Raw genomic sequence first — 24,980 nt, 5'->3', positions numbered from 1 at the left:
ATAGCATTTCCCAGTACTCACTGAATGAAAAGAGTGCATGAGCATTCCAAGGTGCGGTTGAGAAAGCATTTGTTGTAGATCAGAGGGAGAGAACAGCCAGAGGCATCTGGAAGGGTCTAGGACAGGGACAGGAAGTGGATTGCACATAGCCAGCAGACTGAATTGGCCTTGAAAGGAGGGGGAGGGAGTGAGAGAGGGAGAGGCAGAGACAGAGAGAAATGGCAGAATTGAAAAGCCACACGAAGGGAAGGGAAGCCTGGAAGCCTGTGGCTGAAGAGGTTTAGGGTAGGGGCTGGGATGAGAAGAGCTGAGAAGACCCTCAGGTACTGGGTGAGGCTGGAGGCCTGCCTGCTTTGGGTATGCTAACAGGCACCACAGTTGGCGTTCTTTTGGACCTGACACTGGTCATATCACATCACAACAGGGAGCATTTGTTCTATTAGTCATCTCTTACCTGGGTCACAAATTCTAAGTTGTTGATGTAAAATCATGGCCCTTCTTTATTTTTATTTTTATTTTTTTTGGGTTTTTCGAGACAGGGTTTCTCTGTGGCTTTGGAGGCTGTCCTGGAACTCACTTTGTAGACCAGGCTGGCCTCGAACTCACAGAGATCCGTCTGCCTCTGCCTCCCGAGTGCTGGGATTAAAGGCGTGCGCCACCAACGCCCGGCATGGCCCTTCTTTAAAGGAAAAATTAGTTTATTTTGAGCCAATGTGACCATGGTCCTAGAACATGGGTTCAAAGAACCTTGAATGGTGTGACCAGTTCCACTGTAGGAGAGGGCATGTGAACTAATCTCTCTCTCTTCTCCCTCAGCAGACCGGCCTAGACCTCATTGTACAGCTCAGGCTAGCCTTGACATTTTATCGTGTCTCATTCTCTCCAATACTGGGGTTCCTGGCATGCACCACCACTTCAGGCTGCAACAACAACCCTGTCATTAAGATACAGGGTCAACACTGTAGTCCAGGCTTGCCTGGCTCTCTCTCTCTCTCTCTCTCCCCCCCCCCTTCTTCCCTTCTTCCTCCCCTTCCCCCCCTCTGGGGTTTCTCTATGTAGCTTTGGAGGCTGTCCTGGAACTCGCTGCTCTGTAGACCAGGCTGACCTCGAACTCAAGAGATCTGGCTGCCTCTGCCTCCCTTAGTGCTGGGATTAAAGGCGTGCACCACCAACGCCCGGCTGGAACTCTTTATGTATCCTAGGATAGCCTTGAATCTAGTGATGGGATTACTGGTCCTGGCTGCTTATTACATGATTTATTACATAGCTTGTTTGCCTAGCACTTACAAACATTTCACCTCTCCATAATCACAATGTACTGCCCAGCCACAATTAAACACTCTGTAGGATGTTTAATACAGATGCAGCTTCTTCAGAGAACTTCAGTTCGCAGGGGACATGGTGTGTGTGTGTCTGTGCACCTTTGTGGTCCCTGGGATCACCACTGTCCCAAGCGAACCCCGAGAGGTACTCCCTGAACCTTTTGTGGCCCCTGCAACTCCAAAGCCGTAGCTCCGCCTTCCTCCTCCTCAGCCAATGAGTCAGTGGGCCGTGGGCGGGGCCACTCGCTGACGTGCTGGGCGGCCTGCGAAGGGCGGGCCTTGTTTCCGGCTGGAGAAATCGTCGCGTTCCTGGGGCGACGTCTGAGCCGGCAGTTAGCCACCGCGCAGGCAGCCGCTCGGAGCGGTGGGTCTCGGCCCCAGCGTCACCATGGGGGCCGTGCTAGGCGTCTTCTCCCTGGCCAGCTGGGTGAGTCCCGAGGCCTTGGTCCTCCGGAACCTGGGGCGCGCGGGGAAGGGCTGTCAGGACGCCCGAGGCGGGCCCGACCCTCTCCGAGGCCGGCAGCTGCTCGCGGGGTCCAGGCCCCGGTGGGCGACGTCCCAAGGTCGGGGTGCGGCGGCTCGGCTGGCTCTCGGTGTGGGCGGAGGGTCGCGGGAGGCCGGGCCGCCATTGTTTACAATTTCGACGCCCCGCCCCCGCGAGCCTTCCGGACCCTGGGTTCCGCCGGAATGGGAGGCGGTCGGGCGACGCTAAGGTTCCAAGGCGGGGATCATGAGTGGGTTGGAGGTGGCGTCATGGAATTTAGGGTCACTGGAGTAATTTTTGTCTTCTTAGCTCGGCATATGCCAGTGCTCGGCAGAGTTGGTTGGGGGAGGCAGATTTTTAAGTCAGCCCCGCTGCACCTCGGGTGCCAAAGGAACTGGCTGTGGCCATTTATTTAATTAGAAGCGCTGAGGCCTCAAAGCCTAGCATTTCAACCCTTTTGAGCTGTTGTGAGGAGAAAGTGAAGAAATTATCAATCACTTTGTCAGTGTTAAACCATTTTAAAAAGTTAATTTTAGGGTCTGGGAAAGAGACTACACCGAATAACGAATCTGCCTCAAAGGAGCATGGTACCTTGACCAGTCTCTAATTTTCTGATTCTTGAACTGTTGGAATGAACCAAGGATTCAGTCTTTGCTGCCTGTCAGTGGCATGTTTTGGGGGGTAATGTCGCAGATACCGGGACAGCATCATTTCAAGTTTTGGTTTTATGTGAAATGATGCAATCCAGGCATTTATATCTAGAAGCTGCTTGTATATTTTAGTAATTCATTTTTTCCATTGTGGGGTTAGTAACAAGAGTGGAATGAGGGGAGAAAATAATAGGAAATTAAAGGCTGTGGAGAGCCAGGCAGGGCAGATCATTTGTTATCTCAGCACTTAAGAGACCCCCGTCTCAAACAGGAAGGTTTAATCTCCCAACTGCCAGTACCCACCCCATCTGCCATGCCCCTTTCCCCCAAAGGGCCAGGATATCAAGGAGCCACATCATGAAGATATCTGTCTGTCTGTCTGTCTGTCTGTATTTAAGGTTGAACCCAGGATCTAAACGCATCTCTTGAGTGCCCTAGCTACACTCCTAGTCTCCATGCTGGCTTCACACTCTGATTCCTGATTTAGCCACCAGAGTATTGGGATTACAGGTGTGTGCTACAGTCTGGCAAAGGATTTTAGCCTTTACTTTTTTAAAAAACTTTATAGCCCAGGCTGGCCTTGAATTTGCAGTAATCCTACTTCCACCTAGTGCTGGAAATATAGGTATGCGCTCCCACATGTGGCCTATGTTTTAACAAAATGCTTCATTGTTATGATTATCTGGGAGTTTTACTTTGTAACCCATTGCTGGGGTTACAGACGTGCACTACCTTGCCTGGTTTTTCTTTGTTTCCTGAAACGAGCATGAATATGGAAGCCTGAGTTCTTGATGATGAGTAACTTAGGCAGGTGATAGATCTTGTTCTTTGGACAACTGACTTAGGGAAAGAGGAAGAGGCAAAGGGGGATAGATATACTAGTGCGAAGACGGACTTTTGTCTTGAAAACATAAGTGAGAACTTTAAAACATCCCTTTAAATGGAGATTTATGGCCTCCTCACTTTCTAGAAGTTGCTCTTTTAAGTCCTATGAGGGAGGCTCTGAGACTTGAGCAACAGGAAGAGTTGAGTTGTCCTTTTTTGAAAGGGAAAAGACAGAGCATGTAGTAGACTGGCAGATTGCACAGTAGTTAACCGATTTCCTACTACGCAGAGGTGTAAAGTACAACACTAGAAGTGGCCTCCCTTCAAGGTGTTTATGACCTAGAGAAGCAAACAGGTGTAGTGATTTACTGGAACTTTATAGCAAAGGACCACACACCGGACTTGAGCAGCAGCAGTGGGTGGAAGCGGCAGGTCTAACATGGTGTTTCAGGGTTGTTGCCTTCTGAGTTTTTGGTTTGCTAGTAGTCCTCTTACTTTCATTTACTTGTAGATTTGGGCTTGAGGCCAATAATACCCAGGATGTGAATAATCCACCAAAGACAGAAAAGGACACTAGAGAGTTTATTACACTGTGGTATAGCTGCTGCAGGCAAGACAATAGAAACTGTCAGTCTTTCATTCTAAGGGATTTCTTTCTTGGGATGGCTCAAATCTGGCAGACAGTTTCAGTGTAGTGGTGGTGCCCTGGGTGACGGTCTGAGGTTCATTTCTTGATAGGCAGAATTTTTGTTATTTCCCTAGGAAATAAATTTTATAGGGTAGTTTGTTTGAATCAACTATCTGTGCATGGTAAATGGGTTAATGGAGGGTCAAGCTTCAAGCACAGTCCAAACCTAGAGTGCTGGGATTAAAGACGTTTGCTCCGTCTTCAGGCAGGAATGGCTTTTTTAACTACAGTGATATTTGAATGCCATAAAATAAATTGCAGCCAAAGCTTGTTAGGATTAACTCTTTCTGTTTCTGCTCAGAGACAGGAGGGGCCATGCTCTCTCAGATCAGCCCACTTTGAGGCAAAAGTAGCTTTGTTCTGAGATTAGAGTAGTTCCACAGCTCTGTTTTTGTTAGTATTCAGGCACCTGTGCTGGCCTGTCCTTGGGGACATGCCCTCAGCTGCAGCCACGAAGAGCACCGCCTGTGCAGCTAGCCCACCCCTTTAATTCCAGCACTCGGAGGTAGAGGCAGATTGATCTCTGAGTTCAAGGCCACCCTGGTCCCCAGAGCTAGTTCAAGACAGCCTCAGAAGCAATACAGAGAAACCCTATCTTGAAAAACCAAAAATAAACAAATAAATAAAAGGGCCCTGCCCACCTCCCATCCTCCTTTCTGTCACTCTCCCTCCCCCCTTCTCCCCCTCTCCCTGCCTCTCCTCTCCCACTGCTCCTGTTCCAGAAGCTGGTGTCCCCCTTTTCCCTCCCCCCCCCCCCAGACAGGGTTTCTCTGTAGCTTTGGAGGCTGTCCTGGAACTCACTTTGTAGACCAGGCTGGCCTCGAACTCACAGAGATCTGCCTGCCTCAGCCTTCCGAGTGCTGGGATTAAAGGCGTGCGCCACCAACGCCTGGCTCCCCTTTTCCCTTTCTAAGGTCCTTTTCCCCTAATAAGAAACCCCTCTACTTGAACTTTGTCACTCACAGCTTTTTAAAAATAACAACAGTCTAAATCTTCTAGCTTTAAACCTGTGTTGCAAATCAGTATCTAAACTTTTCCCCTCCCTCCATCCCTTTTTTGAGACAGTTTCAAGAGATAGCCCTAGCTGTCCTGGAACTAGCTCTGTAGACAAGGCTGACTTCAAACTCAGATTCACCTGCATCCGGAGTGGCAGGATCAAAGGTGTGAGCCATCACTGGCCAACTGTTTTACTTTTTTGAGAGAGCCCTGGAATTTGCTTTGTAGACCAGACTGACCTCAAAGTTGTAGCCATCTTTTACCTCTGCTTTTCAAGTGTAGAACTTATAGGCCTGCATCATCATGCCAGGGTCAGAACACCTGAATTACAATAGTTAGATTTGAACTATAATTTGGCTCTTTTGGACCGTGGCTGGTTGGTATAGTTCACTCTGCCAGTTGGGCATATTTGGACATACATATTTACTGCAATATGTTGAGTTTTGTTTTGTTTCTCAAGACAGGGGTTCTGTGTATCTTTGGCATTTGCTCGGATCTGGTGAGTCCTTTTTAAATCGGGAATTATGCTGGTTAATTTATATTCAGACATGCTATTGTTCACACAGTAACCTTGTCCAGATTGCCAGTTGCATTAGGCTCATTTTGCATCTTAGAGAACTAGGCTTTTAAGTTAGCTTGCCAGGCTCTGGTGGTGCAAGCCTTCAATCCTAGCACTTGGGAGGCAGAAGCAGGTGGATCTCTGAGCTTGAGACCTAGTCTACAAGAGCTAGTTCCAGTACTGACTAGAACAAAAAAAAAAAAAAGAAAGAAAAAGAAAGCTAAGTTAGTCAGCTTGCTCTAATACAAAAGCCTGATACATTTGTGAAAGTTATAAAGCTGATTGTTGAGACTCCTGTCATAAGACTAGAGTCATTCATTGATCTTGGTTTTGTACTTCAGTGTTTTAGATTGTTTTATATGAGAATATTTTGCCTACATTTATATATATATGTACATATATATATATATCATCTGCATGCCTGGTATCCACAGAGATCAGGAGGTTGGATTCTTTTTTTTTTTTTTTTTTGGTTTTTCGAGACAGGGTTTCTCTGTGGCTTTGGAGGCTGTCCTGGAACTAGCTCTTATAGACCAGGCTGGCCTCGAACTCACAGAGATCTGCCTGCCTCTGCCTCCCAAGAGCAGGATGTTGGATTCTTTAGAACTGGTATTAGGGATGGTTGTAAGCCAATATGTGGGTACTGGGAACTGAACTCCAGTCCCCTGCAGGAGAATCAAGTGCTCTTAACCGCTAAGCCATCTGTCTAGAGCTAGGCATCCACTGTTTATAGTTGTTTATATATCTGTATTAATGTATTTTACTATGATTTGATAACCTTAAGTATCAAGGCAAGTCAGGTACTTGCTTAACCAAGCATATAATGTCTTATTTTGTGGATGAGGTATTGTTGAGACAGGGTCTCTTTCACTATGTAGCCTTGGCTGGCCTGTATATTTGAGATCACTATGTAGACCATACTGATCTCAAATTCATGAGGTCTACCTACCTCTACCTCACAAGTACTGGGATTAAAGGCATGAGTCACCATACCTGATGATTACTGTAGTAATCATCACTTTGGGAGCTAAGGGTCTCAGTAAACAAAAAGTAGAGTTATGTTTGTGTTTTTCTTACATTGTTTACACAAAAATTATGCTCCCTGTGAATATAAGATTTTGGAAGTTTGTCTTATGTTTCAGGCATTGTGTAGGCTTATTGTAGTAGTAAAGTGTGAAAAACAATTTTTTGTTTGTTTTTGTTTTTGAGACAGGGTTTCACTGTATTGTTTTGGAGGTTGTCTGTAGACCAGGTTGGCCTCAAACTCAGAGATCCTCCTGTCTCTGCCTCCTCAGTGCTGGGAGTAATGGCGTGTGCCACCAGCGCCGGGCAAGAACGATTATTTTATTGAGTCTCTTTTACAGAAAGAAAGCAAGGGTTATATATATATAATTTGCTAAAGTGGCAGAAATTATATGGACTCTAAAGCCTTTGCGTTTTTGCTTTGTCTTTTGTGGTTTCAGACAGACTTCCTTTGTAGTCCTGGTTGCCTTCAAATTTGTGGTGCTCTTCCATCAGCCTCTTGAATGCTGAGATTGCACATGTGTGTTTCTGTGTCTTGGTTTTCTTAATTTGTAGCCCATGTATCCTGGAACTCATGAGCCTTCTAAGTGTCGGGATTATAGGCATGTGCCACATTAAACAGGATTCTGTTAAAACTACCAAACCCATTTGCCTCAACAGCAGTGAAGGATTCCCGCCCTCCCCCCCCCCAGTCAGGGTTTCTCTGTGTAGCTTTGGATTCTGTCCTGGAACTCTCTCTGTAGACCAGGCTGGACTCCCAACTTACAGAGATCCGCCTGCCTCTGTCTCCTGAGTACTGGAATTAAAGGCGTGCATCACCACTCACTGTCCGGCTAATGAAGGATCTCTTATCTGGTATTATTCTTACAGGTTCCATGCCTCTGTAGTGGTGCCTCATGTTTGTTATGCAGTTGTTGTCCCATCAGCAAGAATTCCACTGTAACTCGACTCATCTATGCTTCTATTCTCATCCTTGGCACTATTCTGTCTTGCATCATGATGACAGAAGGCATACAAACTCAGCTAAAGAAGGTAAGTAGAAGTTACAGCATAATTACCATGTTTTTTATTATTTTTTTATATTTTACAATAATACTTTACTGTCATATTCAATCAAGATCATTTAAAATATTTTTAAAAGATTTATTTTGTGTATGAGTGTTATACCTGCATGTGTGTATATGCATCAAATCTATGTCATACCTGTAGAGGTTAGAATATGGTGTCATGTCCCATGGATTTGGAGTTATGGATGATTGAGAGCCACCATATGAGTTCTGGGATTTGAACCCTATTCCTCTACAAGAGGAAACCCTGGGTCATCTCTTCAGCCCAGTAATTTAGGGCTTTTTTTGTTTGCTTTTTCGAGACAGGGTTTCTCTGTATTGTTTTGGAGGCTGTCCTGGAACTCACTCTGTAGACCAGGCTGGCCTCGAACTCAGAGATCCCCCTGCCTCTGCCTCCCGAGTGCTGGGATTAAAGGCATGAGCCAGCAATGCCTGGCTTGTGAGATAGGATATCTTGTAGCCTAGGACTGGCCTTAAACTATGTAGCTTAGCTGCTGACCTTGAACTCTTGATACTCCTGCCTTTACCTCTCAAGTATTGAGATTTCAGGTATGTGCCACCACGTGTGGTTTAAATTATCTTTGGATATAGTCAGGACACAGAATATGAGGTGTTAGTCCTCTTGCAGACATAGAAGAAGTCAGAATAAGCATTGTTGTAGTCTACCAACCCAGAGGAAACAGAATTTAGAAATGTTTTTTCCAGCCGGGTGTTGGTGACACACACCTTTAATCCCAGTACTTGGGAGGCAGAGGCAGGCGGATCTCTGTGAGTTCAGGGCCAGCTTGGTCTACAGAGTGAGTTCCCAGACAGGCTCCAAACAATACAGAGAAACCCTGTCTCAAAAAACAAAACCAAAACAAAAAAGAAATTTTTTTCCTTGTTTGTGTAAGCTTTCAATTACAATATTTACCTTTGGAAGGAATTTGTTGTAGCTGAAAATTTTTGAGAAAATTGAAATAACCTCAGGAATGTGGTTTGAGGCCTGAACCCATAGCCTCATCCTGTGTTCTACCACTGAGCTATACCCTGTCTTCAGAGACAGGGCTTACTAAATGACCCAGGCTTATCTTAAACTCACTATGTAGTCCAAGTTGGCTTGGAATTTGTGGTTATCTTACTTAGGCCTCCCAAACTTTGGGGTTACAGGCTTAACTGTCATAACCAGTCAGCTTTAAAAATGTGTTGTGTGAAAAAAAAAAGTGTTGTGTGTGTATTAGGGTTTCTGTTACTGTGAAGAGACACTGATCATAACACGACTTTGTGGTTTTTTCAAGACAGGGTTTAGGTTTCTCTGTGTAGCTTAGGATCCTGTCCTGGAGCTTCCTCTATAGACCAGACTGGCCTTGAACTCACAGAAATCTTGCATCTGAGTGCTGGGATTAAAGATGTATGCAACCAACACCCAGCCCACAGCAACTATTATAAAAGAAAACATTTAACTGAGGTGGCAACTCACAGTTTCAGAGATTCAGCATATTATCGTCATGGCAGGGAGCATGGTGGTGTGTAGGCAGACACAGTGCTGGAGAAGGAGCTGAGGGTCCTACATCTTACAGGCAACAGGAAGTCAACTGAGACACTGGATCCTGAGCAAACTTCAAAGCCCATCCCCCGCAGTAACACTTGTGGATGAGTGTCACTCCCTGTGAGATTATGGGGGCCAAATACATTTTTTTTTCTTTGCTTGTTTTTTGAGACAGGGTTTCTCTGTATTATTTGGAGGCTGTCCTGGAACTCACACTGTAGACCAGGCTGGCCTCGAACTCAAAGAGATCGCCTGCCTCTGCCTCCTTAGTGCTGGGATTAAACGTGTGAGCCACCAACACCCGGCTATATATATATCTATATATAATATATATGTTACATATATAAAGTGTACAAGTGTTTTGCCTGCATGTATGTATGGGCCTAGTGTCTTTGGAAGTCAGAAGGCGTTGTCTCCCCTGGAACTGGAGTTATGGATAGACAGTTGTGAGCAGTTTAAGGGTGCTGGGAACTGAATCCTGGTCTTCTGCAAAAGCAACAAGTGTTCTTCCATCTCTCCGCCCCAGCTTTTGTTTTTTTTTAAAGTGAGTTGTTTATTTTCTTAGATAATAAGATTGTAGTCAATTAGAAAATAAGTAATTTCAGTTCTCAGTCTTAAAATTGCTGACGAGGTCTCTCTCTCTCTCTCTCTCTCTCTCTCTCTCTCTCTCTCTCTCTTTTTTTTTTTTTTTTTTTTTACAAATTCTGCTTCTGGAGTAAGATAAGCATTGCTGTAGTGTTTATTCTCATGGCATTGAAATTCCTTGCCTCCTCAGATTCCTGGATTCTGTGAAGGAGGATTTCAAATCAAGATGCCTGATACAAAGGCAGAGAGAGGTTGTGATGTGCTGGTCGGTTTTAAAGCTGTGTATCGGATCAACTTTGCTGTGGCCATCTTTTTCTTCGCCTTCTGTCTGCTTATGCTAAAAGTAAAAACAAGTAGAGATCCCAGAGCAGCAATACATAATGGGTACGTAAGACTGGCTTTCGATGTTCATGGTTCCTCCCCTTCGGCTGTTAATGTTGCTATTTGCGTGGAAGCAATGGAATATTTAAACAGTGATTAGATGTATACATTTATTTATTAAAGGTGTGTGCTACCACTGCCCAGCCTATTTATTGTTTTGTTTTTTGGTTTTTTGAGACAGGGTTTCTCTGTGACTTTGGAGGCTGTCCTGGATCTCACTCTGTAGACTAGGCTGGCCTGGAACTCACAGAGATCCACCTGCCTCTGCCTCCCAAGTGCTGGGATTAAAGGCGTGCGCCACCACCGCCCGGTTTATTGTAATTTTTTGGTAGCTTTCTTTCAGGTGCCTATAGTACCTTGTAAAATAGATCAAACACAATGATTAGACACAGTTTTTCATTTATAGATAAGCATGTACTTGACACACACAGCCATATGCGAGTACACACATAGTATACAAGAAAGATTAAGAAAAGTACTAACGGGCTTCTGATTTGCGTATTCTCTTGCTGCCCTCCTGACCACAGTTCTCCTTTCACATCCTTTCTCATTTGGAAGCTGGTGGGAGCTTTGTAAATGTGTGTGTTACAGATGTAGTCACTGAATTCTAGAGAAGCTGAGTAGTTTGCCTAAGATGGTTTTGCTGAGATAGGTTGAAGATAGTATTGAAGTTCATGTATGTTCAGTTCTCAAAGCTTAATATCTCATGCTCTCATGCAAGCCACATTGGTTGGTGGCTGCTTTGGTTATTTGAGACAGGGTCTCATCAGCCAGGATCTCTTGGAATTGGAATTGGAGTTAGAGTTGTGAGCTGCCATGTGGGTGCTGGGAATTTAACCTGGGTCCTGAAAGAGCCGTCTCTCCAGCTCCTTCTGTCTTATTTTGTAAATGGAAAATCCGGGGATAATTTCTTTCATAAATGTAATGATTGATGACTTAAAATTAAATTAATGATTAAAGAACTTAAAATTCTAGAAAAAGCATTACCTTTATGTGCTAAAAGTAAGAAAACTCTGAAATTTACTCATGAATGTGAATGACTTCTCTTGCATGCCTTCTGTCACAGAAATCATTTTTGTTTTTGTTTTTTTTTTTCTCGAGACAGGGTTTCTCTATTGTTTTGGAGGCTGTCCTGGAACTCTATCTGTAGACTGGGCTGGCCTCGAACTCACAGAGATCCACCTGCCTCTGCCTCCTGAGTACTGGGATTAAAGGTGTTCGCTACTACCTCCTTCCCTCAGTGCTCTTTGTACTTTTTTAATTTGGTTTACTGAAACAGGATTTTGCTTTATTGTGTAGCTCATGCTGGCCTGGAATTAGGTATCTTCATACTCTAGAGACTGATATCTAGAGTAACTGGGATCACAGTCATATGTCACAAGGCCTGGTTTAATATATTTTGTATGAAATACTGAGTGGAATAGACTTGGGTCAAATGAAGAAACAAGCCTAGACCTTTATGCTATTTAGGCGTTATTTATTTATTTATTTTGGTTTTTCGGGACAGGGTTTCTCTGTATTGTTTTAGAGGCTGTCCTGGAACTAGCTCTTATATCAGGCTGGCCTCGAATTCATAGAGATCCGCCTGCCTCTGCCTCCGGAGTGCTGGGATTAAAGGTGTGTGCCACCAGGGGGCCACCTTAGTCTTTGGTTTTGTAATCAGAAATGCATTTTTCAGCCAGGCGTTGGTGGTGCTCGCCTTTAATCCCAGCATTCGGGAGGCAGAGGCAGGTGGATCTCTGTGAGTTCGAGACCAGCCTGGACTACCAAGTGAGTTCCAGGACAGCCTCCAAAGCCACAGAGAAACCCTGTCTCAAAAAAACAAAACAAACAAACAAACAAAAAAAACAAAACAAAACAAAAAAAAAGAAATGCATTTTTCTCAGTGTAAAATAAAGCTTAGCATTTCTCATAAGTCTGTTTTTGTATTTTAATAGGTTTTGGTTCTTCAAAATTGCTGCCATTATTGGTATCATGGTTGGCTCTTTCTACATCCCTGGTGGCCATTTTACTTCAGGTACTGCTGAGGGGTTGACTTGTACAACTGGGATTAAGAGCTGCATTTCTGTTAGTGATTTTATAGAACTGGCCTTTAAGACATGGTATCCAGTTGTATGACTACATATTAGGACAAGGATAGATTAAAACTAGGAGGTATTTAGACTGCTTCTCAGCTTTTCTGGAAATGTGCGTTAATTTTGTACTATTTAATCTCATTTGGTGAGAAAAAGTCATCAGAGAGCTTGTCAACATCAAGATCCAACACTCCCTGCTTCTATGACATGGCAACAGTGCTATCTGATAGTTTCCTATGTGGTTCCCCCAACCTCATAAAAGTAAAGGGAATGTCTTTTTTGTTTGGTTTTCTGAGACAGGGTTTTCTCTGTAGGGCTGGATGTCCTGCAGCTCACTCGGTAGATTAGGCTATCCTGGAACTCAGAGCTTTGCCTGCTTCTGACTCTTAGTGCTGGGATTATAGGCATACTCCACCACCCCCTGGCTTAGGAAAAGTTTTACGAAGTTATGTGAGGTTTAGTGAAGTGATTGAATGATACCATCTTGTCCTAGCTCTTATTTTGTGTCTACCTGGGCACTCCTCAGTCTTCCATTACCCAATAGCCAAATCTACCTTGGCAATACATTTGAACTATCTGTGAACCCTGACCATGGTCCAGATGTGTTAACCAAAATCATTTTGTTTGTGCAAGCTAAAACAAAACTAAATAATTAGAGAAAGTGTAAATAGAAAATAATTGTCATGTGATATCTGGAAAATATTGCTAAGCTCTGCAAAAACAAAAAAACATGTTACTCCAACTTCACTCAAACACTGTTGTGTTTTTTGTCTTTTAAAACAATGTACCCGTGAGCTTGAGCCCAAGAAGACATTTTGGAGGCATTAGCCTACTCTTGGTCTGGCCCTTTTTAAAGGACTTGTACTCTTAGCTGGTTTTTGGTAACTATGTCTGATGGATCATTTTACTAGGTTCCCTTTGATGCAATCTAAAACAAGTTTTAAAGGTCTCAAGGTAAAAGGCACTTGCCACAAAGCCTGATGATGAGCCTGAGTTTGACCCCTGGATCTCACCATAATGGAAGGGAAGAAGGGGATTGTCTCAAAGAAATTATTCTCTGATATCTGTCTAATGCACACATGTTCAACACACACGTAAAATGCTAAAGATGTGAAATGCAGCTGACATTCCTTAAAGAACATTTGTGAGTTTGAAATGATAATAATCATACTTGTACTGCTGTAGTGCTGTAGACAGATGTCTTTATGCCTCTTTTACTGAAGTCTGCTCATAAAGTTTAGTGGTCATTCCGAGAATGTTACTCTTACGGTGAAGAATAATTGTTCTTTTTGTTTACAGTCTGGTTTGGTGCTGGCATGTTTGGGGCCTCTTTCTTCATCATCATCCAACTGGTACTCTTGGTAGACATGGCTCACTCTTGGAATGAATCCTGGGTAAATCGAATGGAAGAAGGAAACCCAAGGTTCTGGTATGCTGGTAAGTGTCTAAACTTACTTCCAAGAGTCATAACTGTTACCTTAAGCAGGAGTATATTAAAACCTCCAGTTTTAAATATACAAACTTAATGTAGGGCTTCCTTTTTAAAAATTGTGGGTGTGTGTGGGGGTCCAGGGAGGGATGTTTACCTGATTTTTATATCTGTGAACCACACTTGTGCAGTGCCCATGGAGACCAGAAGAGGGTATCAGATTCCCCTAGTACTGAAACCCATGTCCCCTGGAAGAGGAGCCAGAAATGCTCTCCAACCCCTGTAGCTGCCTTTTAAAAAGCTAGTTTGTCAGTTAATTATGAATTGTGTGTGTTGCTGGAAAGGTGAATATAGTACATTCAGTCACTGGTCCCTCAGATTATAATATAAGGACCTCTGGATACTACACAAGCAATTTTTGATTCAGGTTCAATTACATAGCTAATTGATTATCTATGTAAATGGAAAGGAACTATTTTCCCAGACCAGGGAGATTATCTCATTATTTGTGATGGGAGCCAGTGGCTGCAGAATAAAATTGACTCAAAAAGGGCCTGTTTTGTGTGCTCCAGATGTCATCCCTGGCATGAAGCAGCTGTGGCTTGTTTGTGGAGAGGAGCTCTGTATACCTCAGGCTAGCCTTGAACTTATGATCCTTTAGCTTCTCAAATGTTAGTTTTACAGGTGGTGTTCATCCATCCCACCTGGCCCAGAAATATGCCATTGAAAGACCAGGAATCATTTAGAAAAGCTTATGTACATATATATTTAATATGTAATTCAGACATTACTCAAACTGAAATCACCAAATATTTTTAAATGAACCCATGAAGCCTGGGTTAGGTAATCCAGGTTGTGAGTTTATTTACTTCAAAGTGGATTTTGGAGTTTAATGGTGAATCATTTTGAAGCAATATGAAACTTTAACCTTGGGGCATCTCAGTTTTTCCTGCAGTTTATTGCTCACCATAGGAATGAACTAAGTATCTTTACTTTATAGCCTAGAAGAAAATTGATCTTAATTCTAGCCATTTATTTGGATGGTGGACGTTCATACCGTTTTTCTCCTTCCCCAGCTTTGCTGTCTTTTACAAGCTTGTTTTATATCCTGTCAATCATCTTTGCTGCCTTGCTATACGTCTTCTACACCAAACCAGACAGCTGCACAGAAAACAAGGTCTTCATCAGCCTTAACCTGATTTTCTGTGTTGGAGTTTCTATTGTATCCATTCTCCCCAAAATTCAGGTATGATGGTTTTCTGTTTTCTCTTGTAACTTAGAATTAATTAATGGTAGCTAGCTAAGCTTAAATTCCAGGCAATGTTTTAATGAATTTATATCTGTATTTAGCTACTTAAATATTTCTCTAATTATGGTTGTCTTTGTAAATATAACTTAGTAATCAGGTATGTGCTATTGAGTGACCATATATTTGTCTTGATTTTTTTTTTTAATTTTATATTTGATGTTCTAACATTATAGCTCTAATGGGCCTAGAACTCACCAGATAGTGTAGACCTTGGACATTGGGATATCTTTGGCGTGTGTCACCGTACCTGGTTTAGTTCCTGTATCATAATGACATTCATTTCCTGGTCATTAAAACCTAGATAACTTGTGGGTGGTGCAATGCCTTAGTGGGTAAAGGTACATGTCCCTGAACTTGATACCTAAGTTCTGTCCCAAGGACCCATAGGGTGGACCGGGAGAGCTGACTCCTGCATGACAAATATACTGTGGCACACATGCCTCTACACAGATGTAATAAATAAATTTAAACAAAACATAAATAGGAGAAAATAATCCTTCTCCCAAAATTAAGTAACTTGTAGTTTGGTGTGGTAATCTACACACACAATTCTAGCAAGTTTGAGTTTGCCTGTCTACATAGTTTCAGGCTAGCCAGGGCCATGGAGTGATACTGGCTCAGAGAACTGAAACCAAAGAAATAAAAACCTCGAGAGTTTTAAATGTTAAAAAAGCACATTTGTTTTTCATTGTTTGGCTTTTTAAGTCAGGGTCTCCTGTAGCCCAGGTAGGCCTTGGACTCCGCTTCCCTCTTGCTAGTGCTGGAATTATAGGCATGAGCCACCAAACTCAGCTTTCTTTCTAAGAGTAAATGGGGAGGTGACTTAGTTGATAAAGCACCAAGCACAGGGACCCGAGTTCAGCCCCCCCAAGCTCATGTAAAAAGCTGGGCATGGTAGTTGTGTCTGTAATCTGTGGTCCTACTGTGAGATGAGGTGGAGACATGAGCATCCATGGAAACTTGTGGCCAGCTAACCTGGGAGATGCAGTGGTGAAGATGCTGAGAAAACAAGGCAGGAACTGATAACCAGTGTCCTCTGACCGCAGAACACTTACAAGGCATACACCTGTCCTTATTCACACGCATGCACACATCATTACATATACATAACATACACACTTTTTGAGACAGGATTTCTCTATGGCTTTGGAGACTGTCCTGGAACTAGCTCGTAGAACAGGCTGGCCTCGAACTCACAGAGATCCACCTGCCTCTGTCTCCTGAGTGCTGGGATTATATACACTTTTTTACGGAATGATAAACTAAGGAGTCTAGAGAGAAGAAAGCTCAGCAACTGGCAGCAAATACTGCTCTTCAGGGGATTCATTTCAGGCCCAGCAGCCACATCAGATAGCTGATCACCTACCTCCAAGGGCACCCACACTCTAGTGGCATGCACTCACTTAGACACATAAACACACATGATTTAATTACTAACTGGACATGATACATCTTTAGTCCTGGCAATGCTAGAAGCTGGAGTAGAGTTGGGGAAACAGTATACAGAAAAAAAAGGAATTAATAAAAACAAAACAGGTGTTTCCAAGAAGTGGTGGATCACCTTCCTATTTTGTGGTAGAGCTGAGTGGACTTTAAGAGTCTAGAAAGTGGGGACTGGAGAGATGGCTCAGAGGTTAAGAGTACTGACTACTCTTCCAGGGGTCCTAAGTTCAATTCCTAGCAACCACATGGTGGCTCACAAACATCTATAATTTAGTCTGGTGCCCTCTTCTGTCCTGCAGGCAGAACACTACATGTGAAAAATAAATCTTAAAAAAAAAAGTCTAGAAAGCCTTTGTATGATAGCTATAAAGGAGTTTTCAAGATTATGAAATACTTTGCAAACCAGCAGTAGATGCATCTCCTTATTTTCTTTTTTTCAAGACAGGGTTTCTCTGTGTAACAGCCCTGACTGTCCTTGAACTATCTCTGTAGACCAGGCTAGCCCTGAACTCAAGAGATCTGCCTGCCTCTGCCTCCTGAGTGCTGGGAAGGAGTGCACCACCTGACTGCATCATCTTTCCTATTTTGTAGACTAACTGAACCTGAAGGGGTATCTGTCATCTTTTTAACTGTCAGGAAGAGTAAGGTTTCAATTTCTAACAATTCAGTGCATCCCAGGGAGGTGGCAGACTTTCAGAAAGTCATTCCTTACAGATCATATGGCATTGTTTTGTTTTGATTTCATAGGAACATCAGCCTCATTCTGGCCTCCTGCAGTCCTCCATCATCACTCTGTACACCCTTTACCTCACGTGGTCAGCCATGACCAATGAACCTGGTAAGGAAGTGTCATAACGCTTTGATAGACGTGTTCCTGTGGTGAGTCTACAAACTGAAGCTAGAGTAGATGTGCAACAAACAATAAAACACTTGTAAATGGTCAGTGTTCACAGTAGGTTTAGTAACTGACATAAAACTAGGGATATGCTTCTGTTTGGAAAACCTAAGCACAGTCTGTTAAACTTCACAAAGCCAATGTAGTCACCATAGACATTTATAAAACTTGAGATAGCTGAGTTTCAGGTTCTTCTAAGCTTAACTTTCCTGTGTTTCACAGCACGCCTCACACAAGAGTGAGCTGTAACGATAATAAAACATTTCTGTTTTCAGACCGTTCCTGCAATCCCTCTCTTATGAGCATCATTACACACTTAACTTCACCCACTGTGTCTCCAGCCAATTCAACTACTCTTGCTCCTGCCTATGCTCCGCCATTACACAATGGACACTCTATGAGTTTGGATGATTTTGGGGGGCTGACTATCTTTGTTATCTGCCTTATATATTCTAGGTAAGTTCTAGGTAAGAGGTACTTAATAGAAGATTCTCATGAAAGTGAATAATATGTTATTTTTAAGCATGGTAAAGAATTAAAACAATGCAGCTCCTTTTAATGAAAAGTCCTTTGTATGTGTTTGCTTACCCAGCCAGGCTTGGTGGCACTTGCCTTTAATCTCAGTACTCAGGAAGCAGAGGAAGGTGAATCTCTGTGAGTCCACAGAGTGAGTTCCAGGCCAGTCAAGGCTACACAGAGACACTTGAAAACTAAGGGTGGGGCGGGGGATTTTACACTAAAAAGAAAGTTCAGAATATCCTCTTATAATCCCTCCTGATTTTATGGCGGTACCTCCTTTGTGTGGAAGGCTAAAAATCTTCATTTGATTTTACATGGGCTGGAAATTGGGATCTTGAGAATTATCTTTTAGAAAAAAATACAATGAATTTGGGGCAGAAAGTGTTAATGAGAATTTATGTCCTTTTTCCTCATTTATATTAAGTAAAAAATTGTAAGTTAATAGTCCCTAGTACAAAACCACAGATATAACCTCATTTGTACCTATCCTTCCACTAATTTTATTTTTCCATATAATCTAATGTATTAGATTAATACTTTTAAAGTAAGAAACATTCAAAATTAGCCAAGATAAACTTTTATTTTTGTAAGTTGACAAAATGAGAGTGGACTTATATAAAATAGGAAATGAGAATATCTCCTTTTCAGTCTACTTCTACATGGATAACATTTTGATATATGATACTTTAGTCATTTGTCATTGTAGCTTAAGTAGCCTTTTACTTTATGTACAGACTTAAATTTTGTAAATATTTTGTGTGTATGTTTATTGAGGGAGCAACAGATGCACCATGGTTAATGATGAAAAGTTGTTAATGGACAACTTGTGGGACATGTATCTTTCTTTCCCGGTGAATCCTGGGCATTGAACTGAGGTTATTAGACTTGGCAGCAGGCTTTTTTGTTGTTGTTTTGTTTTTTCAAGGCAGGGTTTCTCTGTAGTTTTGGAACCTATCCTGGAACTTGCTCTGTAGACCAGGCTGGCCTCAAATTCACAGAGATCTGCCTACCTCTGCCTCCTGAGTGCTGGGATTAAAGGCATGTGCCACCAACACCCTGCTGGCCCTGATTTTTTTAAAGATTGCCTAGAGTAGTGATTGTGAGGCTGGCTGACTTACTTTTAGGCATTTTGTTGAGACAGGAGCTCATGTCCAGGCCAGCTTCACACTTGCTGTATAGCTGAGGATGAGCTAGAACTGGTCCTCTAGCCTTCCCTCCCAAGTGGGTAGGCATGTGCCCAAGCAATGCGCTCAACTTTCAGGAGCCGGACCTCTCCTTCCCACTCTGCATTCCAAGGGTTGGATTCAGGCTGTCAGGGTTTATGTGCTGAGCTTTTTTGTTTTATTTATTTGTTTGTTTGTTTTTTTCGAGACAGGGTTTCTCTGTAGGTTTGGAGAATGTCCTGTAATTCTCGAACTCAAAGAAAAATGCCTGCCTCTGCCTCCCGGAGTGCTGGGATTAAAGGCATACGCCACCAAGTTTTATTTTTTCTGAGACAGGGTTTCTCTGTGTAGCTCTGGCTTTCCTGGAACTTGCTTTGTAGACAAGGCTGGCCTGGAATTCACTTAGATCTACCTGCCTTTCTGCCTCTCAGGTTTTGGGACTATAGGCATGTACCACCATGCCCAGCCTGCTGCTGATATATCTTTTTTTTTTGGTTGTTGTTGTTGTTTTATGAGACGAGGTTTCTCTGTATTGTTTTGGAGGCTGTCGGTCCAGCCCAGTCTGGAACTCACAGAGATCCGCCTGCCTCTGCCTCCCTAGTACTGGGATTAAAGGCGTGCGCCACCACTGCCCGGTTGCTGATATATCTTACTGATTTAGTTTTCTTTTTTATTTTTGCAAAGTCCTAGGGTGACATTGAATTCTGCATTCTTCTCCCGAGTGGTAGGATTAGAGATGTGTGCCATCACTCTGAGTGCATTTGTTTTATTATCTAAAAATGACTTTGTTTTATGTGTGTATGTTAGTCTGCTCCCAATCCTCCTGTATCAATTAGCCTTCTGAATGCTGGCATTACAGGTCCACCATGGTGTAATTTGATCTGTAGAGATAGGTGCCTTTTGTATATAGCACCTTGCTGAAATCAGTTGCTGGTTATCTCTTGTCTAATTGCTATGGCTAGAACTTATGGTACAGTATAAAATAGTAAATTGAACAGTGGGATTTTGCTTTGTTGTTGATTTCGTAGGGGAACAGTTTTTGTCTTTCACCACTAAGTGTGACACTTGCTGGGTTTTTCCCCACTGGACTCCCATCATTTGAAAAAATCTATATTCCTACTTTGAGTTTTTTCCTGAGACAGGCTTGGCTGTGCAGGAACTTACTCTGAGAGATCTGCTTGCCTCTGCCTCTTGAGTACTAGAATTAAAGGCATAGGCCACCACCACCTGGCAATTGAGTATTTTCCTCTTGAAAACTGAATTTTGTTACGTGCTTTGTCTGTTGAAATGATCGTGTAGTTTTCGTCCTTTCTCTCTGTATTTTTCCTTTAGTCATTAACTGAGCATCTGCAGTGCTGGAAATCCAGAGGACTATAGCTGATGTTAAAGAGTTCTTTGAGTAGCAAGCAAGGCAGGGTTGACAAGCACTGGGGCAGGACACCTAGAGAGCAGTGAGAAGTGGGAGGAAGCTTCTCTCCCAGCCCTGGGAGGGTTGATACCCGGGAAGAGTCTCAAGAGGCCATGGCACTGAGAGAAGTGAAGGATGAGTAAGTTAGCTAGGAAGAGGTAGGTGGTATACTACAAGCATAGCAGAGGCACGTATGTAGTCGTAGACGAGACACTGGGCTGCATGCTTCTGGAATTGAGGCATAGAATAGCAACTACTAAGAGTACCATACCATAATTCGTAAGCAGCAGGTTGTAACTTTGGACAGGGCTTTCTGTGTCCAAAATAGGAACAGCCCAGAAATAACCTACATGTATGTGGGACAAAGGCATTATTTCATCTAAAATGGTCCCCTTTTGATGTGATTTTCTTGGGATCACTTTCCAGCATCCGAACTTCAAGCAATAGCCAAGTTAACAAGCTGACCCTCTCTGGGAGTGACAGTGTTATCCTTGGTGATACCACCAATGGATCCAGTGATGAAGAGGATGGGCAGCCTCGTCGGGCTGTGGACAATGAGAAGGAAGGGGTGCAGTATAGCTACTCCTTCTTCCACTGGATGCTCTGCTGTGCTTCCTTGTACATCATGATGACCATAACCAGCTGGTACAGGTAGGAGGCCTGGGAAAGGTAGCATACTCAGCCCTTGGGAGTGCCTGTAAATCTGTGTGACTTGTCCTTATCGCAGAGCCCTTCTCTCTCAGAATGAAGCTGTCTGTATTCAGTGTCCTTCTCTGGAGTCCCTTTTGTTTCTTATGGTCTACCTTCATATTTCCCATTTTCCTGGTTCTGCTACAGCCAACTAACTCCTGGGATTAAGAGCATGTGCCAACATGCCCTGCTTGAAATAGAACCCAGGAAGAATTCTTTGCAGTTCATATTCTTGGTGGCTTTTCTAGATGAGTTATTCAAGAAAGGAAATCATGGCATAAAACCATTCGGCCTGACAGTGATAGTTTTTTTTCCTATGCTTTTAGAGAGGCCATATTAAAGTATTCTGGTCAACATAATCATGTCCTAAGCAGGGACCATTCCAGGGAGACTATTTCCATTTTGCTAGTAATTAGAGTAATTCAGATGTACATAAGAATCTCGTTAAAAGAATAGTTAGGGCTAGGCGTTGGTAGAGCTCACCTTTAATCCCAGCACTGGGGAGACAGAGGCAGGCGGATCTCTGTGAATTTGAGGCCAGCCTGTTCTACAAGAGTGAGTTCTAGGACAGCCTCCAAACTCACAGAGAAACCCTGTCTCAAAAAAAAAAAAAAAAGAATAGTTAGGATTTGTCATGTTAGCAAGAAGGAAAATGCTGTTTGAGAGTCTGTCTGTTGGCCGTAGTAACTGAAAATAGTTTCTCAAGTCCCTACTAGGACCATACTAGGGTTAATCGTAGCAGCTAAGTCTCACTGGGGGGTTTCTTGGCATTGACCAGGGTGAGTGGAATGGGAGGGATTCTGATTTGTAATATTAAACTTCCCCCCCTCTTGTTTTCTTAGTCCTGATGCCAAGTTCCAGAAAGTATCCAGCAACTGGCTAGCTGTGTGGGTCAAAATGAGCTCCAGCTGGGTGTGCCTTCTCCTTTACCTCTGGACTCTTGTGGCTCCACTCGTCCTCACAGGTCGGGACTTCAGCTGAGCTTCGGAGTGTCAAGGACACTGCTAAACCTGACAGTCTCCTTTGCTGAAAACTCATATCCAGTCTACGTTTCATCAACTAAACTATTAAGTGAACGCTTTGCAAATTTGGCTGTATTCATGTTTATATCAAAAGGCAAGATTGAATAATGCTTAATGCAGAATCTGAGCTTTCATATATATACATATATATATATATACACACACATATGTATTCTGTGTATTTGTAAGGCTATAGCACAAAGGGAACATTTTTGTGTTTTAGCATGAACTACAGCTGTGCTGTGAAGAGAGAGAGTTCTTTATAAAGACCTGTAGATTCCTACATCTTCTGTTTCAAATGGAAGTTAGAAGATTGTTGGATAGTTGAAGCTATCTTTAATATATTTCTATTGTAGTCTCCTTAAAAACCAAAAAAGGAGTGCAGTAACCCACAGTTCCCTTGGTAAAGATCTTTGCTGAGTGACACATGCACACTGTTTCTTGCATAGGCTCTCCAGAGGTGTAGCATCTGGTTTTGGGCAAGGAATTATGTATGTAGGTCCTTTCCAGAAACACGGCTACTGATAAGGCTGAGAGAAGGCTATTGAGTTCCTTTACTTACTTTTTATACTACACTGATGCTGCTTGATAGAAGTCTGTGGCTTTGTCAGATATGTCATCCCAGTAAATGCTTTGTAGATTTGATTAAAATGAAAGTTCACTTGGGAAACACTGCAGTGTTATGTGATGACCTTGTTATGAGTGTAAAAGTCAGAGGCATGTTAGCTTATTAAATTTGCACTATCAAAGTACTTGATTAAAATAGATATTTAGTTTCTTGTTAGTTTGTTTGTTTCTTAGAAAGGGTCTTTTCTTTGTATCCCAGACTTGCCTGGAACTTAAATCCTGCCTTAGCTTTCAAGGTCTGAAATGTTAAGTCTGGGACACCATACCTAGTTTCTCAAGGCTCCTGCTTCAGTGGGGTTTGGTCAGTCGTCTTTGCTTGTGTGGAGAGTCAAAAGTGTCAATCTGGCATTTCAGGCAAATGCTTCTTCTCTTCTCTTCTGACACTTAAGATTTGATTAGTAAGTTAAGTCCTATGTTCATTTAGAAAGTAGCCCTAATACTTTCTCTGGTAAAGACCAAAGTAAGTAAGGCACTGGCAGCGAAAGCATTCCTGAAGAGCAGTCCATGAGAAGGAATAATACAGCAGGCTTTTCAACAGAAACTGGCCAAGGTTTGGTCTGCACTACTCCCTGTAGGGGTGAAGACACACGACAGACACACATTCTCCCATCTTGGGCTAAGTTAAATGAAAATGAGCTGACCAGCATGGGAAGTTCCTGTTAAATTCATGAGAAGAGGTCTCTGGATAGAGGCTAGTACAGTGGACTTCCTAGAGAGAGCGCTCTTAGGATTTGTTACTTTGGTTCATACCAGATACTGGGGCAACTCATCTGACATTTGAAAAGAATAGAGAGGGTTTGGAGAGATATTGAGAGCTTAGACCATTTCCACATTGGATAGGAGAGATGTCTGGGGGATTCTGGTTTAATCTGTGTAAATAGGTTCTATTTGGGACCCTGGTTGTATCAAAAGGATAGAGGTGGTCCCTTCAAATGATGACTAGGTTTGGGAGTCAGACCTTCTGAGTCTTTATCTGAGCTGTGCTATTGTCTAGTCAACCAATGCTTACTGAGTGCGTACTGTGCTTATGACCTTTAGCACACCAGTCTGATCCTCAATATCAGTACACAAGATTGAAGATAAAGTGTCTCAGAGTGAATCTATTTTAAGCACTTTTGACAGTAAGTGCCAATGTCACTATGGATAAAAGCAAGATTAGGCCATGAGTTGGTGGCACACACCTTTAATCCCAGCACTTCAGGCGGATCTCTGAGTTCGAGACCAGCCTGGTCTACAAAAGCTAGTTCCAGGATAGCCTCCAAAGCCACAGAGAAACCCTGTCTCGAAAAAACAAAAAACCAAAACCAAAAATACAAAACAACATACTGAAAATGTCAGAGATGTTCAGAATCTGATAGAGGCTGGACTTGAGGTGGTTTTAGAGAATCTTACCAGATATCAGCTAACTGGAGTTGGAGGCTAGGGAAGCTGGGTTTGACTGGAGTTACTGGAATTACTCTCCCTTATATTCATGTGGAAATTAAGTTACAAGAATTTGTGGGCAAATAAGCCTGGCTCTTGATCTTAACTGTAAGGCAGATACCCTGCTCTTAACAACGGGGCAAGTCACAGTCAGACCTTTAAAGACCCTAAATTTCAAAACATAATTCACCATTCTTTGCCTTATATGATTCAAAATAATGTAATAAAGTCCAATAAAGGGTATTTTCCCACCATGATAATTTTGAGGTTAATTTGAAATAACAAGTTCTCTTTAAAAAGAGAGCAGTCCTGCCTTTGCTTAGCTGCACTCTAGGAATGAGTTAAATCTGGCTGTTAACATGAAACATTCTTTCAAGATGCAAGTGAACAATTATACATCAAGTGCAGACTGTACACAGGCATGAAGAATGCCAGCATTTTGAGTAGTCCTAAAGCCATCCTTCACAACAGGACATTGTTTTGAATCATACCGTTCCAGATGAGTACACATGATACTTCATCACACCCCTATCTGCAGATCCAGGGCCCTGACTCAGCAGCCAGTGGCACATTCTAGGAATTTATCAAAGGCAGCAGCAGGGGCTGCCATTTCAGCCTAACTGCAACTGGGAGACATGTATCTCTGGCTGGACTAAAACTGGATATTTAGACCAAGCTGGTCTCAGACTCAGTGTTCTGTCTGCCTCTGCCTCCTGAGTGCTCCACTGAAAGAAATGTGACCTGGCTTTTTACTAGCATCTTCAGCTCATCTCTGTAGTGACTGGGGTCCAATCACGTAAGGACATGACATTTTTTTTTGAGACGGTCCCTCTGTGTAGGCCTGGTTGTTCTGGAACTCACAGAGATCCG

At 42.9% G+C, this 24,980-nt stretch overlaps 1 protein-coding gene across 1 annotated transcript; it reads left to right on the top strand.

Moving 5' to 3' along the window:
* The first annotated feature begins 1,592 nt into the window (after positions 1-1,592).
* Serinc3 (serine incorporator 3) lies at positions 1,593-22,845 on the top strand. Its single transcript, XM_005085003.4, has 10 exons — positions 1,593-1,749; positions 7,418-7,579; positions 9,918-10,111; positions 12,046-12,125; positions 13,483-13,620; positions 14,689-14,858; positions 17,112-17,202; positions 17,535-17,715; positions 20,776-21,000; positions 21,882-22,845. Exons 1-10 carry the CDS (start codon positions 1,711-1,713, stop codon positions 22,018-22,020), a joined length of 1,419 nt encoding a protein of 472 aa, XP_005085060.1. The 5' UTR covers positions 1,593-1,710; the 3' UTR covers positions 22,021-22,845.
* The last annotated feature ends 2,135 nt before the right edge of the window (positions 22,846-24,980 follow it).

This window comes from Mesocricetus auratus, unplaced genomic scaffold (genome assembly GCF_017639785.1).
Source record: "Mesocricetus auratus isolate SY011 unplaced genomic scaffold, BCM_Maur_2.0 Super-Scaffold_100028, whole genome shotgun sequence".
Lineage (NCBI taxonomy): Eukaryota > Metazoa > Chordata > Mammalia > Rodentia > Cricetidae > Mesocricetus > Mesocricetus auratus.
This window is presented reverse-complemented; position numbering and strand designations above follow the sequence as displayed.